Genomic DNA, 17,254 nt, shown 5'->3' with positions numbered 1-17,254 from the left:
AGGAGATTGAGGAGGCTTACGGAGGTTGTGCAACTTTTCCGGAGTTGGGTAGAAAAAAAGTGATGGAGGCAGGACCATCACTTTTTAATATGACAGCCATTCATTATCAAGGTCCATTCTTCCCTGGGACCTTGCCTCCCACCACATCATCCCTCCCCCACCCTGGGCGTGTCCCCCGCCAGGAAGGTGGAGTGGGGCAGGAGGCAGGGAAATGACAAAAGGAGACAGCATGCTTTATTGGACAGCGAGGGTGCCAGCCCAGGAACGAGTCATGCATAGTCAGGCTTGGGCAATGGTGGACGCTTGAGCACGTAGGCGAGACAGCACAGGGAGGCGTCGGGGCACAGGTGCATGTAGGCTTCTTGTCTTGTGCAATAAGTTCGGCAGGCTCCTTGGCCCTTCCAGCACCGTTTGAATTCACTTCTCCCTATGCAGGGGAAGCCCACAGGTCACAAAGCAGCCCATGTGTCACAGGTTAGACCACTGGTCACAGGCTTGACCATGAATCAAGGTTAGGACACAGGTTGCAGGTTAGACCTGGTCACAAAGTAGGCCACAGGGTCCCAGTGTAGACCACAAGCCACAGGTTAGTTCTCTGGTGGCTTGTTAGACCACAAGTCACAGGTCAGACACAGGTCATAGGCTAGACCACTGGCCGTATACGAGACTACTGTTTACAATTAGATTGCAAATCTGTTCAGATTAGCACACAGGCCCCAGGTATTAGAGAATAGTTTCCTGTCCAGATTAACCCGCACACCAGGTACACTTTTCATAACAATACTATATGATTACAGTTGGTTTTAGTACAACCTCTCATGAGTGGGTAACAAACCTGAGGCACAGAGAGGTTAATAACCTTTCCAAAGGTCACCCAACCTTTAAGAGTAGAGCCAGGATTCAAACTCAGGCAACCTGGCTCCAGAGTTCCCACTCGTGACCATCACACCAGTTGCCTCTCACAATGGACCTGTTTAATGTTAGGGTTTAGTGAAGGAATTTCCATCCATGAGCCTGGCTCTAAGGGAGCATCTCCTGCACCCCCTCCAAGTCTGTGGCCATTACGTAGGGTTGAGCCACTCCTTCATATATTCATTCAACAAACATGGGGCACTGGGGGTGGGAGTACCACAGTGAACAAGATGGCCATGTCCACACCCTCAAGGAGCTTTCCATTGGCTGGGAAAGCAGTTAAGAACCAAGAAAATAAGTAGACTCTGAAATTAGCACCCTGAAAAAAAATTAACAGGGTGCTGTGATAACCAATCACAGCAGAGTGTGGGAAAGGGAGAGGAGACAAGTATCTCTTAGACAGACTTGGCTGTTACAGTGACATTTCCAGATAAATGGCCTTTTATCTCCTCTATGATCTGCTCTCTCCTCCTCACATCTCCATCTCCCACCCTGTTTTTCCTTGTACTCCCCATTCCAGCCACACTGTTCTCCTTGCTGCTCCCCAAAATCTCAGCATCTTTCTGCCTCAGGGCCTTTGCACTTGCTGCTACCTCCCCCCGGAACAATCTTCGCTTGGCTATCCTCACTTGACTCAGATCCCTGCTCAGACCCACCTTATATAAAATGATAAGGTACATGGGATTCAGTCCAAAATAATTCAGTGGAGAGGAAGGAGGCTGTGATAATAATGAAATAGGATGGGTATGAGCTGATAATTGTTGAAGTTGGATAGTGGGTACATGGGAGTTCTTTCCACTCTACTATTTTTATTTATGTTTGAAATTTTCTAAATTAAAAATGTTTCTTTTAAAAACTCGCTTGATTACAATATTCTCTATTTCGTATAAATTTACATTTTTTCCACAATAAAAATTTTTTGGAAAAACTCACCTTGGTCATTATATTACTCTCTCTTTCTGCTTTCTGCTTGAAATTTTCCAAAATAAAAAGTTAGGAAAAAACAATCTCACTTTATCCAGGGTCTTCCTCAACAGCCCATCAGCACTGCCATCACCCATGCCACACACACACAGCTCTAACCCCTGGCCCTCCTTCTATAATTCCTAGCACTTAACCACCACCTCACATCCTACATGTTCATCCGTTCACTTTCTGTCTCCATTGACTCAAGTGTCAGCTCCACGAAAGCAAGGACTTTGTTTTCTTCCACTGCTGGATCCCCAACAGTGCCTGGCACTGTGAGATATTTTTCAAATGAATATTTGTTGAGTGAATTGCATTTTGCAGATTAGGAAACTGAGGCACTGGCTGATTAAGCAACTTGCTCTTCTGCCCAGCAAGTCAGTGGTGGGGCCAGAGCTTAAACGCTGGCATATGCCCCCTGTCCCCCAGGACCTGAGAGCCTCTTCCTCGTTTCCAGACACACGCACACCCACATGCCCATAGGTGATGTTACCTGGAGGCACGTTACTGAGGACCAGGAGCGCCAGGATGATCAGAAACAGCTGTGTCATGGCTACAGGGCTCCGGGGGTGGCCACTGGGGAGAACACAAGAGGAAAGGAGCTGAGAGCTCTGAGCCCTGCGGCCTGCAGCCCAGGCTTTATTAGGCTGCAGACAGAGGTGGGGCTGTGGGCGGCGGATCTAAGTGGGAGTCAGGGCCTTGTGGCCCTTAGGCTGTCGCTAGATCTCAGCTGGCCAATGGGGAACTGGACAGCCACACCCTGGGGAGGCTGCTGGGCTCTGAAGATTGGGGCACAACTTCCTGAGGCATTCATTGGCTGGGGTCAGAAACTGGACATCTTCCCCCGCTGAGAGGTGGTGAAATGCTTTAGTTTGAGAGATACCTGGTTCGATCCCAGCATGCTCCCTCTAATGGCTGTGAGACATCACCTGGTTGATGTCAGAAATGCAAATTCTCAAGCCCCAACCCAAACCTATGGAATCAAAAGATGTGAGATGCGGACCCAGAAATCTGCATTTAACAAGCTCTCCAAGTGATGCTAATGTACCGATAAGTTTGAGAACTGCTGAGATAATCTATGCTAGAGTGCACAGAGCTTAGAACAGTACCTGGAACAGAGGCATCTGATCTGCATCATGAAAGATGAGTAACGGAAAGGGCATTTCAGGCAAAGGGACCAGAATGTGCCTGAAAGAGCAGAACATGGTAAGGGCAAGGGATTTGTTGGAAGAGAGGTTGGAAATGACCCTGCAAAAGACAGATGAAGCCACAGCATGACGGACCTTGAATGCCAAGTTCAGATTTTTATATTGTAGACAACTAAAAGGTGTTTCACAAGAGTGTAACCTGCTTAGATTTGGTTTTCAAATAAAGAAACTGAGACCCAAGGAAGAGAGGTGACTTACCCAAAGCCACACAGCAACTCAGCAATCTCAGCTCTGTGACTTGAGATCCCAAGCCAAGTTACCTCACTCACAGCCCATCTTGCAGGTGAGGGAAGGAAAGCTCAGAGGGTGAGGCCAAGGGAGAAAGCCAGGTGTGAGGTAGGTTCAGCCTCTGCCCCGGACCTACAGGGGCTGAGCCGGTCCTCTCCGCTGCTGTAGGAGTTGTTCCGACCCCCTCAGCCATGAAACTGAACCCCACCCACAGGTACAGCCTGGTCTCCAGGAGTCCTACACACATATGGGCCCCAATCGCTCAGGACCTGAAGGGTGGCACCCCACTCAAAAAGCCTGGATCCTGTCCCATGGATGGCCAACATCGCCAGGTCTCGAGAGCCAACTTCTCTTCCATACCAAGATCACAGTGTGTCTTCCCTCCTCCTACATCTCTGGGACCACAAAATGCCATAGACCATGACGGAAAGGGGCATGAGGCTGAGAGGCACAGACTGAGTCCCAGGCCCAGCTAAGCCACAGATGTGTGGAGATTAGGGGCCTTAATCTCCACATTTGCGCAGTAGAGAAAATTATCCTTGTTATGAAAGGAGAGAGCTAATATTTATTGACACTTATTTGCACCAGGCTTTCACAAATTTCCACAGCAACTGTGTGGATTAGGGACACTGCTCCCAATTCACAGATGAGGAAACTGAGGCTCAAATGAGCTAAGTGGCTCCAGAATACAAACCACTTAGTGGGTGGGGAACTGAGACCCTGTGTGACTCTGGAACTTTACTACCTTCTTTTCCTTAATTGTCAAGACAGAAATGATGCCCACCCCGCAGATTCATTTAACATCACGATTAAGTTAAATTTTTAAAATGTTTAAGATAACTGATACAAAGGTAGATTTTCCTCTTCCATTCTCCAGTTTTCAATCTCTCCTTCTCCTTTTATAGAACTTTCACTTAACTCTCTAGACAAGCCCCCACCCCCAACTCTTTCACCCCATGTCAAATTTCTCCAGTGAGTTTTCTATAGCAACTTCTCCATTCCTTCAGAGAATTGCTTAGAGATGACCACAACGGTCATTTGTCAATTGGGGAAACTGAGGCTCAGAGAGGCATTGACATTGATCTTAGGTTTCACATTACTGAGCCCATTTCAAGTTGCTTCATCAACTTTTCCATGTATGTTCATCTTAGAATGTCCCCTGAATTAAACTTCGATCTCCTTTTGAGTGGAACCTACACACACAAACACACCCACGCACCCACACAGCCACACCTGGACTTAGTCTATTGAGGAGGGTCAAAAAAACCCCTCTATTTGGTTAACGAGGCTTGGCTGAAGTCACGACTATGGTCACTATTCTGTGGCACTGTGCAGATGTTTTGCTTGCATTTCTCTTCTTCAAAAAGAATAGAATCAGCCCTCTTACCGGCCTGGCCAGAGTGGTTGGCTCCCCTGGACAAGCCATTGGTATAAGGATGAGCATATGACCCAAGCAGGACCATTTAAAGCCCTTCCTTAAGGCTGATATACAGACATAAGAAACAAAATATTTTTCCTTGGGGTTGCTTATAGGAGGCTGCTGGTGCTCACATAGAAAAAGCCTAACTGCAAAATGAGGCAGGCAGAGATAAGAAGAGATGAGAGACAGAAGAAAGGAAATAAAATTCTGACAGCCTTGAGACCCTGCTGCAGCCACGAAGGCCCTGGCACCTAGGGCCCTTATTCAATTTTGCACACTCTGCCTCTGTTCTTTGCAGCTTTATGAGTCAATAAATTCTCCACCTTGCTTACACTAGTTGGAGTTCAGCTTCTGCGCCTTGCAGACAAATCTCAATGGAGATGTCTGCAAGACAAGGAAATACAAGGAAAGGATGGCAAGTAGGGCTTTCAAACTTATATTCTAATAGAGCTTCTGACCTTCCCTCCTCACCCTGCTTCTCCTGCCGTCCTCTGCCCACTTGAATTACTACAATAGTCTCCCAACCCATCTTCCTACTTCTGCTTTGCTCCACCAACCCACAGTCCATTCTCAGCACTGCAGTCAAAGGGACCCTTTTAAAATAAAAGTCCAGATCATGTGAAACTAAAACATGACAACTAAATGCAATGTGTGATCCTGAATCAGGATAAAAAAAAAAAAAAAGGACACTGGTAGGACAACTGGCAAAACCTGTAAGGTCTGTAAATTAGATAAAACCGCATCAATAGTGTACAGTAATACTATATCCTGTGTCGGGATAATAACACCATACACTGATTTTGATATAGGAGAATGTCCTTGCTTTAAGGAAATACACACTTAATACACTGAAGTATCTAAAGCTAAAGGGGAATCATGTCTGCAACTTACTCTCAATCAGTTCAGGAAAAAAATTTATATATTGATATATCTATATACGTGGAAAGAGAAGCATAAAACAAAAATGACTTAAATGTGATAATCTAGGGAATCTGGTGAACGTCGGGAGTCTTTTTTGCAACTTTTCTTTAAGTCTGAAATCATCTTAGAATTAAAAAAAAAATTTAAGTGAAATCATTTCACTTTTCTGACAAAAACCCTCTGTGGCTCCCATCTCTCCCTGAGGAAAGTTCACAAACCCCTTACAATGCCCTACATGACCTGACACCTCCCCCACCTTCTCGCCCTCTCAGGTTACCCCAGCTACTCCAGCCACACTGTTCCTCAAATATGCAGACACAGTCCCACCTCCAGACCTTTGCTCTCACTTTTCCTTCTTCCTGGAATACTCTTCCTCCAGTGTCAACACAGCCAGCTCCTTCGTTTCATCCAGGACTTTGTTTGAAGTCTGCCTATCACTAAGGCCTTCCCTGACCTCAATTTCAACTACATCAGCCCCCATCCCCACATACTTCTCTTCCCTCTCCTCACCATTACTTTTTCTCCACAGCACCACTCACCCTCTATCTTGTCATTTTAATTGGCCATCTTGTTTCTTATTGGTCTGATTAGAATGTCACTTCATGAGGGTGGAGATTTTTGTCTGTGCTTGTTCACTGCTTTATCCTGAGCTCCTGGAACAGTGCCTGGCACATAACAGGCACTCAGTTAATGTTCGATGAATGAATGAATAAGTGAATGGAACTTGTACTTATTGTTGTCACGTATCAGGTGCTCAGCCGTATTCCATTAAATCCATAAACAATCTTAATGAAGTAGGGGGTACTATCAGCATTTTATAGATGGAGAAACTGAGGCAAAACCAGAATTGTGGAGAATCTCCCTAGGAGGAAATTATCAAAGTGAAAGCTGATGAATCTGATCTTCCAGATCTATATCAAAACAACATGCCAGCAACTTCAAGTCTTCTCCCAAGAAGGTATGAGTCAGGAAGTTTAGACCTGGGGAGGCATGTGGTTGATCTGAGCAGCCATATAAACTTTGTTTCAGGGAAGTTTTGATACTGGAAAAACAACCAGCGCCACACTGGTGCTTCTGGTTGTGTCTGGCAGCAGGGATCCATCTGTGCACATCCAAAACCTAACCTTCAACTTTTAATGCCATTTCATCCAGGAAAACATCCAGTTTTCCACACTCCCCCCTCCCCGCAGCTAGCCAGATGTGCTTCTGACTCCTTGAGCACTTTTTTCCCTCTTTCCGCTCTCTTTACAGCCCTTGTCAGTCTCTATCAGCTATTGAAGCTGCTGATGTCCTTGACTCTATGCCTCCCACCCCGACCCCTTGGGGAAAGAAAGACACTACACCACACCTCTTCTTGTGATAACTCTCATCTTTGCCACAGTAGGTATCAATTCACTATTGTCATTATCGTGTAAAAATAGCTTCCGTTTGTTGCGCATGTACTATGTGCCAGACCCTGTCTATTGACTTAGTGACTTCTCACAATTCTGTCTGAACAGATAGGGAAACTGAGACTCAGAGAGGGTAAGCAACTTGCCCAAGATCACACAGCAAATAAAGGCAGAGCCGGGATGCAAACCCAGGACAAGCTACTATCCTATGCTTCCTCATAGAACAGTTCTGAAACATCCATGTTTGTTACACCACCAAAACTGACCAGGAGGTCAGGGGCTGGGATCCCACTCTGGCAGCGGAAGCACACTCAATAACAGCATGAACAAATGAAGGAAGGAATGTTCCCCTTTCCAGGGCAGCAACATGGGTGGAAGATAGAGAATCTGATTGCCTGGTTACCCACTCTGAGTCCAGTTTGCTCATTCTCTCAGGGTTGCGCTAGGATACAATAAGCTAACAGTCCAGGTAAAGTGCTCACAACAGATCCCCACACTTGATTAAGGCTGCGGGAAATAATCATCCGAGAAGAGGCAGCCATGCTTCCAGGACTCAAAACAGCTGGGGTGCAATCCTGAAGCTTAAAGCTGAACTAGGATTTGGCTAGTGAATGAATGAATGACGCCAAAATAACACATTCCGAACTCCTCAGTGCAACCTTCCTGGGCTCACTCCTCTCCCAAGACACCTCCCAAAATTAGTTCTCCATCCAGATCAGTTTCTGCAAGTCCGCAAACTACTGCGTCAAGATCACCTGGGTACTTGTTTAAAATGCAGATTTCCGAACTCCTCGCCCCAGGACCACTGAATGCTCTTCTCAGGTGGGAGGTTGGGGGGCGGGGGGGGGCGGGACCTGAGAAGCTGAACATTTAACAAGCTCCCCAAGCGGTTCTGTGAGGGCTAAAAAAAAATTAAAAAGTAGATGGGGTCCCATTGGTGCCCGGAGTGCAAGGGAGAGCCAGACTCAGGAATGCAGAGGTCCCCTTCTTCCTCTCTCGCACCCCTCACCTCAACTCCGCCACCCCCACCGTGGACTGAAGACCTGAGGCCGCGAGTCAGCTGAGCTCGGAGGAAAACCGAGATGCTGCCAAGGCCTCAGGGCGGGGACCCCGGGGCTGCCCTAAAGGGGCGGGGCTGGACGGGGCGGGGTCGCGGCTCCTCCCCCGGCCCGGGCGGCTGGGCGGTGGGGCCGGAGCCGCCCGAGGGGCTGCGCGCCGAGTCGGGTGGTACTGCCTGGAGGAGCCGGCAGGGAGGCGGCCCGCGACCCTGGACGTTTCCTCGCGCCGAGGTAAAGTCCCGCGCCACCCTCCGCCAAGTTAGCCAAGTTGGAGCGGAGTTCGCCAGCCGCTTGCGTGGGGGCGCTGCCGTGCGCAGTCGAGGGGGCTCTCGAACCAGCGCCCCGGGGGTGAAGGTCCTCGGACTTGGGGCCCGGAGGGTTGGGTAGCCTCGGAGAAGAAACTCCGCGGGATCGGGGTGCTCATGCCCGGGACCCCGGGGCTGCGAAAGATCGGGCCCAGACTCCGGGAATGGTACATGCGCCCCCGGACCCTGAGAGTTCCCCTTCCTGCCCCGCCGCCAGGACCCTACCGGGTTCCCAAACCCGGGGCCCGGCCGGCTTGTAGCCCCCGCCCCCAAGCCCCGCGGGAGGCCGCAGTACCAGCCGCTCCTGAATTTTTCACGCAGGGGGCGGGCCGGGCACGCCGTTCCCATGGCACCCGGGCGCTCCGGTTACAGCCGGGAGGAACCCCCCCAGACCCTTTCTCCCCTCTGGGGCACCAGTGCACCCGGCTGTGCCTTCTCATCGCCCTGGGGAGCAGACAGCTGGAAGTGAGCTTCCCGGGGCCGCCAGCCTTCTCTTGCAGCCTCATTGTATGGAAGAGATTGGTGGGGGAAGCGGAGAGTAGGGACAATTCCAATTCCGGGCCTGGGTGCCTTTTAGCAGGACTAGGGGACACTTGCCAGTAGTGGACCTCCTGTTCAGAATAGAGAGAGGCAGGTCTGTGTACCCCATGGGTGGGGTGGGGGCGGGGGCATATACATCCCATATGGCTGCTGCCTGTCTGCCTGTCTATGGGGATGGGTCATCCTCAGGACATGTGAAATGGCCTCTGAGTGTGCACGCATGTGTGCATTTACAACTTGAGCCTTCACCCCTCCAGGCCTGACCCAGGAATTTCCTGGGCCCAAAGTCAGAGAACCCACACTCCAAGAAGCTGAGGTGCGTCCTCTCTCCATTTGAACAAGCAAGGCTCGAAGGAAGCTCACCAGGACCCTACACAGGAAGAACTCAGAGCACTTGGCTCAAGCTCATAAAAGAAGGAAGGAAGGAAGGACAGACCCTATCGCCCAAGGATGACACTGAACACCCAGCAGGAAGCAAAGACCCCCGTGCATCGGCGAGGCAGCACTCCACTGCCACTGTCCCCCAAGGGCCACCAGCCCCGCTTCATGTACTCAGAGCCCTCTACGGAATCCCAGCATCCCCGGCTGGGCCAATCAGTTTCCCTCAACCCTCCCACCCGGATCCCCTCGCCTGCCCCCAGTGGTTGGTCCTCGGAATCCAGCGACTCTGAAGTTTCCTGGGAGGCTTTCTACCGTGTCGTGCTGCTTGGAGATCCTGGTGTAGGGAAGACAAGCCTGGCCAACCTCTTTGCAGGAAAGCAAGAGCGGGACCTCCATGAACAGCTGGGAGGTAGGGGCCCTGTGGGCTTGGTTGGGATGTTGGTCAAAGGAGTAAAAGACCTGTTACTAGGGCACGGGGTTCCGAGAACCGCTGTACAAGCCATGCACTGCTCAACTCTCAAAGGCATCATTCACATAGATTATGAAGTGAGTGGTGCCTCCTAGAGTTGTGCAGGGCAGAGACTACACAATGGTCTGGAAGAGGAAAGATCCTTGAATAGTTATTTTGCCAATTTCTCGTGGATGAGAGGTGAATTATTCAATTCCATGTCATGAAGGGAACAATATTGAGTTCCATTTGTTTCCTAAGTGACAAAGAATGGTGAACTTTCACCCAGCTGAGAAACTCCCAACCCCAGTTCCCCCAGACTCTCAGATCCTCCCAACCCCATAGACACCCATCCATGGCTATAAGGGTCTACAGCAAAACTAAGATCATGCCCAGGATGGAGGCTCGCAGGCCCCCTGTTTTAGGCCCTGGGTTCTTTTACTCCCAAGAAATGCAGTCAGCTGATACGGGTGGGGGACCAAGGTTGGCAGGGTACAAGGAAGAAATGAAGATGGGCCCCTGCAGGGCTGGCTGAGAGGACATAGGGTGGATAAAGAAGGGGGTGGTTAAGAGCAGAGAGAAAATGAGGACACTGGCCAGGCCCTTTGTCGAGCCTTGACCGCCCTGAGAGTGAGAACTCATGTGAAAGGTGTACACACGTACCCCTGTATGAGTTACAGATAGGGAGATTGAGGCTCAAAGAGGGTAAAATGACTTGCCTGAAGCCAGGGACAGAGCAGGATTGGGGGAATTCCCAGCCCAACCTTAACCCCATCACCCCACACCCACTCATTCAATCTACCAAACCAACAAAAGCTTTCTGAACACCTATTGTGTGCCAGGTACTGTGGAAACATGGGTTGGCAGCTGGGAAACATGGGTTCCCTGTGGAGCTTTACCAACCTGTCAGGGCAAACTGACATCAAACAAGCTTGGTATACACTTACAAGGAGAGGTGCAGGGGGCTATGTGACCAAAAAGGGAGACTCCCCAGGCCTGCCCCTCCTCCCTGAAATCCAGCTCTTCCCTCGATTGCAGAAGATGTATACGAGAGGACCCTCACGGTGGATGGGGAGGACACCACGCTGGTAGTCGTGGACACCTGGGAGGCGGAGAAACTGGTATGGCACAGCAAGCAGGATGGCGGTGGGGAGGGCGGGAAAGCCAACTTAGCACCAGTGTCAATTCCTCTTCCCTCCTGAGATGCTACAGAGCAGGAGCCATCCCTAACACCACACCCCCAACAAAACCCACAGCTCCTAAAGCAGCCTTCCAGCCAAGGAGAGAAGACTCTCACGACCCTGACCCCTTTTTCTAACTCTGCTGGCCCCCTCCCAACAGCCATCCCAGGGTGTGCTTCTCTCTCTGCCAGTCTTCCTCTCCTTTTTATCACTTTATACCACTCTACCCACCCACACTGGGCCGAGGAAGGAGCACTGGATTTGGCACTTAAATGCCTAAGGTTGAACCCTTTTCTTTTTCTTACCTATTGTGTGGCTTTCTGCAATTGATGGAAACACTCTGAGCTTCAGTTTTCTCAGGTGATGGATGCGTCCATCATTCCTGCCTTCCTTATCAGCTGGTTTTAAAAAGTTCTCATGCAGCTTCACAGAGATAAGCACAGTTTGGAGCATAAGAAAATGTAGAACATGAGTGAAGATTGCAATAGTGATCAGTCTTATTAATCATAACTTAGTAGCTAGTAAAAAAGGAAACCAAAGAGTGTAACTTGTCCTTCCATGCCCCTTCCAGAGCAGGAACCGAGCAGCAACCAGGCGCATGGCCCCGTTAGGTTTTCTTTTTCTTGTTCAGGTTTTCTTTTCTTCTTGGTGTGTAGGTAATTCATGTTCATTGTAGAACTTTGAGGAAAAACATCTAAGCAATAAGAAAGATCTAAAAATCACCTAACTTCTCAGAGAGAATTAGCATCTCTCCGAGGGGTAGGCCATCTCCCCTAAAACCCAGGGATGCTTTCCCAAAGTGTGGCGCTTAGGAGGGCAGTGTTGGGTGATTGACAGGAATGGTTGACAGCTCCAGAGCAGATAGGGATGAGGGAGCTACATGTCCAATTCCTTTTAACAAGCATAAAAGGAAACCCAGGTCCAAATGAGCACCATAATAATGACCATGGTTCTCATTCATGGAGAACATTCTTTCTAAGTGACACCCCCGTGTTAAGCACTGGATGAATATTATGACATTCAGTCGAGACAAAAGCTATAGGGCAAATGTTCTTCTAATTCCCATTCTACTTAGGAGGAAGTTGGAGCTCATAAAGATTAATTGATGTGTTCAACGCCCTCAACACGTGGGATTCCAACCCAGATCGACAAGATCCCAGAGCCTGTATTCTTACGCTCTAAGATTCCCCTTCCCATCTCCCTTTGGAGCTTCACCTTCTGAACCTTCAGCTGAGGTTTTGCTCCTTCACTTCTTCATTCATTCAGAAATACCTGCTGAGTGTCTTTCATGGACAAGAGCTGGAGACACAGCAGTGAATTAGGAAGACTTGTCCCCTGCTCTCATGGAGGCTACTGAGGGAGTATCTGCTTTCTGGAGGCAGTTGAGAATCCAATGGGTCAGTTTAGTGAATAAGAAAATGATCAGACTGGGAGTTCCATTTGGGAGACATGGGGAAAGTACTCGACTAGAAGGCAGGAACTGGGACTCGCGCCCAACTTGCTGAGTGGGCCTGAAAAGGTTTTCTCCTCTCCTCTGGCTTTGGTTTTCCTACCAGTAAAATGGGGAAACTGAACCAAGCTGGTGATTGTGAAAGCAGCTCCCAAAGAGGGTCTGCCTAAAGGTAGCCTCATTGGAATAAGCACCCATCCTTTCCTTCTTTGGCTGCATGGTATTCTTTGATGTCAGAGGCAGAATCTGACAGAATTGGGTAGGCCTGCAACTCATCCAGTAGTGTCTAAGCCTGCACGACCATGAGGATCACCTGGAGAGAGTGTAAAAAAGCAGATTCTCAGGCCTCACCCCAGACCTAATGATCAGAACCTCTGAAAGTGAGGTCCTGGAACCTACATTTTTACTCACACCCCGAATGGCTTCTTACCCACCAATCCATCAACCTTTGTGATGCTAACAGGCAGCAGATCTTTCATTAATATTTGTGGAATGGATGAATTGTTTAGACCTCCCCTCTCACTCTACAGATGGGGAAAAGCAGACCCAGAGGAAGAAAGGACCCTCCTTCTCTTATAGTCCTCCTCATAGTGAAACAAGGTCAGGATAAGAACCCACCTCTGTCTGACCAGCCCAAGATTATTTGACCTATGGATGGATCAGTACGACTGTTGAAAATCAAATGGCCCCTTTGGCAATGATGTTGACCATGGATCTGATGCTATCATATTCATCAATCTCATTTGGTTACCAGAAAACTTTTCTCGCTTCTTCTCCCCTGACAACCAATGCTTCCACCACGCTCCAGGCTTTAGCTCCAGCTGCTCCCTCTGTCTGGAATCTCTTCTCTCCTGCTTGACCTGCTCGACCTGCTCGACGACGTGCTCACCAGTCCACTGGGAAGCTCTCCCACACTCTGCCTGGTTGAGTTCTTCTGGCTTCCCCCCTCCATCTGCATGACTGCCCCAGCCACCTGCATATGCCTCTCTTAATGGTAGTTTTTAAACTGCATTGTAACTTTCCATTTCCATGGCCTGCATTCCAGATCATAAGCTACGGGAGAGCAGAAAGTGCACCTTATGAAAAAACACATATAAAATTTTTACCCAGGTCATCTGGCCTCAGAGAATTGTCCCTGAAAAAAAGAATGCCGACCAAAATGGACTATCAGGATTACTCAAGTTCTTTCCTTGCCTTGGTCAAAAGCTTGAAGATCACACTTCTTAAAATGCCCCTTGCCTCTCCTATCCTCACGTTGCATGGTGGCTCCTTTGCCTCTCATTTCAAAATGAAAATGTCCTAAAAATGCCTCCCCATGAAGTAAGCCTTCTGTCCTCACTTCTCTCCTTTACTTTTTTCTCTCTCTTTTTTTTTCACATGGACAGGATCCTCGGGCATGGCAGGCGACCACTCTGCCTGTTGAGCCACCATGGCCCTCCCCCTTACTTTTTCCTCTTAATTCTGGACTGCAGAAGGCCAAAAGAACTATCTGACAAGGCAGAATCCTCCTCAGAACCTGTTCAAAGTTTCTTATGAGGCAAAGCCAGAACTCTCCTTAGCAGGCAGAAGACAAAAGTAAATTTTTGTCTCGAGTGCCTAGCATACAGAAGGAATCAATGAGTGAAGGCAGTGAGGAAGTATCATTAGCCAATTTTTTTCAAGCAGAGAGGTCCAGTGGCTTTCCTAAAGTGTCACATGGAATTATGGCAGAGAATTCATCCCTCCAGCCTGCCCAAAGTATAAACCTCAGGCATCTTGTACCCACTAGAACATCTCAGCCCCATCTTCCCCAGCCAGGGCCCAGGCACCCTCTAAGGGGGTGACATGGGTTCCCTCCTGCACAGGATGAAAGCTGGAGCCAGGAGTCATGCAGGCAGGTGGGCAGCGCCTACGTCATCGTGTACTCCATTGCAGACCGGGGCAGCTTCGAGAGTGCCTCTGAGCTCCGCATCCAGCTGCGGCGCACACATCAGGCTGACCACGTGCCCATCATCCTTGTGGGCAACAAGGCGGACCTGGTGCGCTGCCGGGAAGTCTCAGTGGAAGGTGAGTCCTCCACTTCACCCTCCTCCTCTTTCAACCCTATTGCTCTTCTTGCCCCCTGCATGACCCTGTCCTGCATTTACTTGGGAAGTCTGAAAGGTGGGCACATTCTTACCTCCTCCCTCACCACCTCCAGCCAGTCCCCGTCAAGTCCTGTCAGGTCCACCTCCCTTAATCCTACATTCCCATCTCTCCATGCCCTCAGTCTCTGCCCTACCCTGGCATCTCCACCTCTACCTGGACCAGTCCCTGTACTTCTTCTCTATCTCCACTCAACCTGTCCTCGCCAGCTGCCAGAGTTTTCCAAAACCATCTGAACTTGTCACTTCTTTGCTTAAAATTATTACCCTATGGCCCACCCAGAACCTTAGTCAGAGACACTTTATACACCATGCATGATAAGCCCAGTGCCCACAGGCTTTTCCAGGGCTTGTATATAAGAACTTAAAAAAACAATTATTGGCTCCAAAATACAGTAAGAAAACTATAAATCCAAATTCACAAATCTTTAAATTGTCTGAAAAATATAATGTGTAAACCAACAAATCAAAATTTTTAAACTTTTTATTGTGGTCACATGTATACGAATCAAAATTTCCCATTTTTTCCTGGTGCCTGCCCATGCAAAAAAAAAATCCCATTTTAACCATTTTCAAGTGCACAGTTCAGTGGTGTTAATTACATTTACCAGTATTATGCTACCATTACCACCATCCATTACTAAAATTTTTCATCACCCCGCACAGACACTCTGTACCCATTAAACCATACCTCCCCATTCCTCACCCTCACCCCCAAAGCCTGGTAACCCATAATCTACTTTCCATCTCTATGAATTTGCTTATTCTAGGCACTTTATATAAATGAAATAAAAAATTTTAAAGTCATATATAAGTTATAGTTAACATGGAATGGGGAACATCTTACTATGTTTGATAGATAGGTGGGACCCATACAGATTTTTAAAGGCCTACCCACAGGGTAAAATCTAAACCAACATTTTTCAAAGTTTAATCAGCCCCCACCATATCAGTGCATTGCCCTCAATTTGCAAATGTGCAGAGGCCCAGAGAGCGGTCAGCCATTGAGGATTAGAACCGAGAGCCCTGTCTCCAGGTCCAGCGGCTCCTGCAAGTAGAAGGTCATGTGCTTCGCGGACGGATACTGCAATTAACTGCAACATAATCCCCAGGAGTGTTTGTTAAAATGCAGGTTCCAGGACCTCATCTCAGACACTGAATCAGAATCCCTGGGGGTGGGCCCAAGAATCTGCATTTTAACCAGCTTCCCCTGGCGGTAATTCTGATGCAGAGCCGATGAGACCCCTTACCCGGCATTCAAGACCGTTCCCTATCTGATCCCAGCCTCTTCGGCTTCCCAGCCTCTTCGGCTTCCCAGCCTCTTCGGCTTCCCAGCCTCACTCTGCTGCCACACAGGTGAACTGCCACATATCCTTCCAGGCCCAGCTCAGTCATTAGCCTATGAACCAATTCCTCAAAGCCCAGAGCCGGGTCTAATTTATTTCTGAGTTCCCCGGAACCCAGCACAAAGCCTGACACACGTAGGAGCGCAGAAAAAAAAAACTCCTTTGCTGTTAAGACTGAACACACCTCTGTCTACCTTTCTCTCCGCCTTTCGGGTGTGACTCCCCGCGGTTCGCCCGGCCCCGCCCCCTCAGAGGGCCGCGCCTGCGCTGTGGTGTTCGACTGCAAGTTCATCGAGACGTCGGCCACACTGCAGCACAACGTGGCGGAGCTTTTCGAGGGCGTGGTACGCCAACTGCGCCTGCGCCGTCAGGGTAGCGCAGCCCGGGACCCCCCGGCCCCGCGACGGCGAGCCAGCCTCGGCCAGCGCGCCCGCCGCTTCCTAGCTCGCCTGACAGCTCGCAGCGCCCGCCGCCGGGCCCTCAAAGCCCGCTCCAAGTCCTGCCACAACCTGGCAGTGCTCTGAGGCCGCCAGCCCTCCTGGGGTAGCGGGATATAGGGGTGCATTGGGGACTCCGCCGACACGCATCGCGAGCCTTAGCCTGTCCGCAGCGCCAATGACTGGGTGGTCACCCGGAGCCGTAACCTCAGGGACCCCCTCCTCCCTGGGGACACAATGGACGGAATAGTGGGCCGAAGCCCCAAGCTGGGCACAGAGAAGGGTTGGTTTTTTGTTGGGTTTTTTTTTTTTTTTACGTGGTGAGTATCTTTCTTGTTACTGGGCTCTGGTCAACCCACAGAAGCCCCCACTGTCAACCAGACCAAAGGATGATCTGTCTCAGTGCCCAGTCCACTCCTCCTTGGGCTCCTCCAGGCATTTCACCTCCTGTGCTGCCATCCCATCCACACTGGCTGCAGACAGGTCTAACCTGCCGGCTTAGTGTTAGGTTCAATCAATAAAGTAATTGAACCGATTGTGTGTTCAGACTCTTCTCCAGGCCTCTGCGAGGTAATGCACAGCCCCTGCATTACCGAGGTAATGCACAGCCAAGACCCGAGGCACATTGGATGCCAACAGTATGGTTAAGTGTGATGACCGGCTCTTTTCTCACTGACCGATTTCTTTAGATTATATAGACTCATAAAATATGATCTAGAAGGAACCTCCGTATTTATCCTGGCAGTGTAATGGCTGGTGTTTGTTCTGTAAGCGCAGACTTTGTACTAAGCGGTCACAATTATTATTTAATCTTTACAGTACCTGAAAGGAGAGTATTACTATTAGCCCCATTTTACTAATTAGGAAACTGAGGCACAGGACAGTGAGGCACATGTCCAAGATCATATACCTACTACAGGTAAAGTTGCCCCAGATTCC

General features: G+C 49.3%; 2 protein-coding genes across 5 annotated transcripts; one reads left to right on the top strand and one right to left on the bottom strand.

The window, feature by feature from the left end:
• Positions 1 to 231: 231 nt before the first annotated feature.
• DEFB124 (defensin beta 124) lies at positions 232 to 16,211 on the bottom strand. 3 transcript variants are annotated; one of them, XM_077111961.1, is made up of 5 exons: positions 16,063 to 16,211; positions 11,265 to 11,382; positions 10,726 to 10,880; positions 2,372 to 2,454; positions 232 to 427 (listed from the first exon to the last, which is right to left on the bottom strand). In XM_077111961.1, the coding sequence occupies exons 4-5, from the start codon at positions 2,427 to 2,429 to the stop codon at positions 270 to 272; spliced, it is 216 nt and encodes a 71-aa protein (XP_076968076.1). In that variant the 5' UTR covers positions 2,430 to 2,454; positions 10,726 to 10,880; positions 11,265 to 11,382; positions 16,063 to 16,211; the 3' UTR covers positions 232 to 269. The 3 variants fall into 3 exon arrangements, with proteins under 3 accessions (XP_076968076.1, XP_076968071.1, XP_076968083.1); XM_077111956.1 differs by lacking the exon at positions 10,726 to 10,880 and having other exon boundaries at positions 16,063 to 16,208; XM_077111968.1 differs by lacking the exons at positions 10,726 to 10,880; positions 11,265 to 11,382 and having other exon boundaries at positions 16,063 to 16,210.
• On the top strand, positions 8,219 to 16,911 carry REM1 (RRAD and GEM like GTPase 1). Of its 2 annotated transcripts, none has more exons than XM_077111947.1 (5): positions 8,219 to 8,335; positions 9,207 to 9,739; positions 10,817 to 10,899; positions 14,324 to 14,455; positions 16,131 to 16,911. In XM_077111947.1, the coding sequence occupies exons 2-5, from the start codon at positions 9,400 to 9,402 to the stop codon at positions 16,320 to 16,322; spliced, it is 747 nt and encodes a 248-aa protein (XP_076968062.1). In that variant the 5' UTR covers positions 8,219 to 8,335; positions 9,207 to 9,399; the 3' UTR covers positions 16,323 to 16,911. The 2 variants fall into 2 exon arrangements, with proteins under 2 accessions (XP_076968062.1, XP_076968056.1); XM_077111941.1 differs by having other exon boundaries at positions 14,254 to 14,455; positions 16,131 to 16,906.
• The last annotated feature ends 343 nt before the right edge of the window (positions 16,912 to 17,254 follow it).

This window comes from Tamandua tetradactyla, chromosome 1 (assembly GCF_023851605.1).
Source record: "Tamandua tetradactyla isolate mTamTet1 chromosome 1, mTamTet1.pri, whole genome shotgun sequence".
NCBI classification, from domain to species: domain Eukaryota; kingdom Metazoa; phylum Chordata; class Mammalia; order Pilosa; family Myrmecophagidae; genus Tamandua; species Tamandua tetradactyla.
Note: the sequence above shows the minus strand (reverse complement) of the source record. Positions and strands in the feature narration are given on the sequence as shown.

Bases quoted from the DNA above. Each gene is read 5' to 3' on its own strand.
- DEFB124 (XM_077111961.1), bottom strand. From the start codon at position 2,429: ATGACACAGCTGTTTCTGATCATCCTGGCGCTCCTGGTCCTCAGTAAC. The intron at 428-2,371 runs GTAACATCACCT...TCCCCTGCATAG, and splicing joins CCTCAGTAACGTGCCTCCAG to GGAGAAGTGAATTCAAACGG.
- REM1 (XM_077111941.1), top strand. From the start codon at position 9,400: ATGACACTGAACACCCAGCAGGAAGCAAAGACCCCCGTGCATCGGCGA. The intron at 9,740-10,816 runs GTAGGGGCCCTG...CCTCGATTGCAG, and splicing joins CCTCCATGAACAGCTGGGAG to AAGATGTATACGAGAGGACC. The intron at 14,456-16,130 runs GTGAGTCCTCCA...CCGCCCCCTCAG, and splicing joins CCGGGAAGTCTCAGTGGAAG to AGGGCCGCGCCTGCGCTGTG.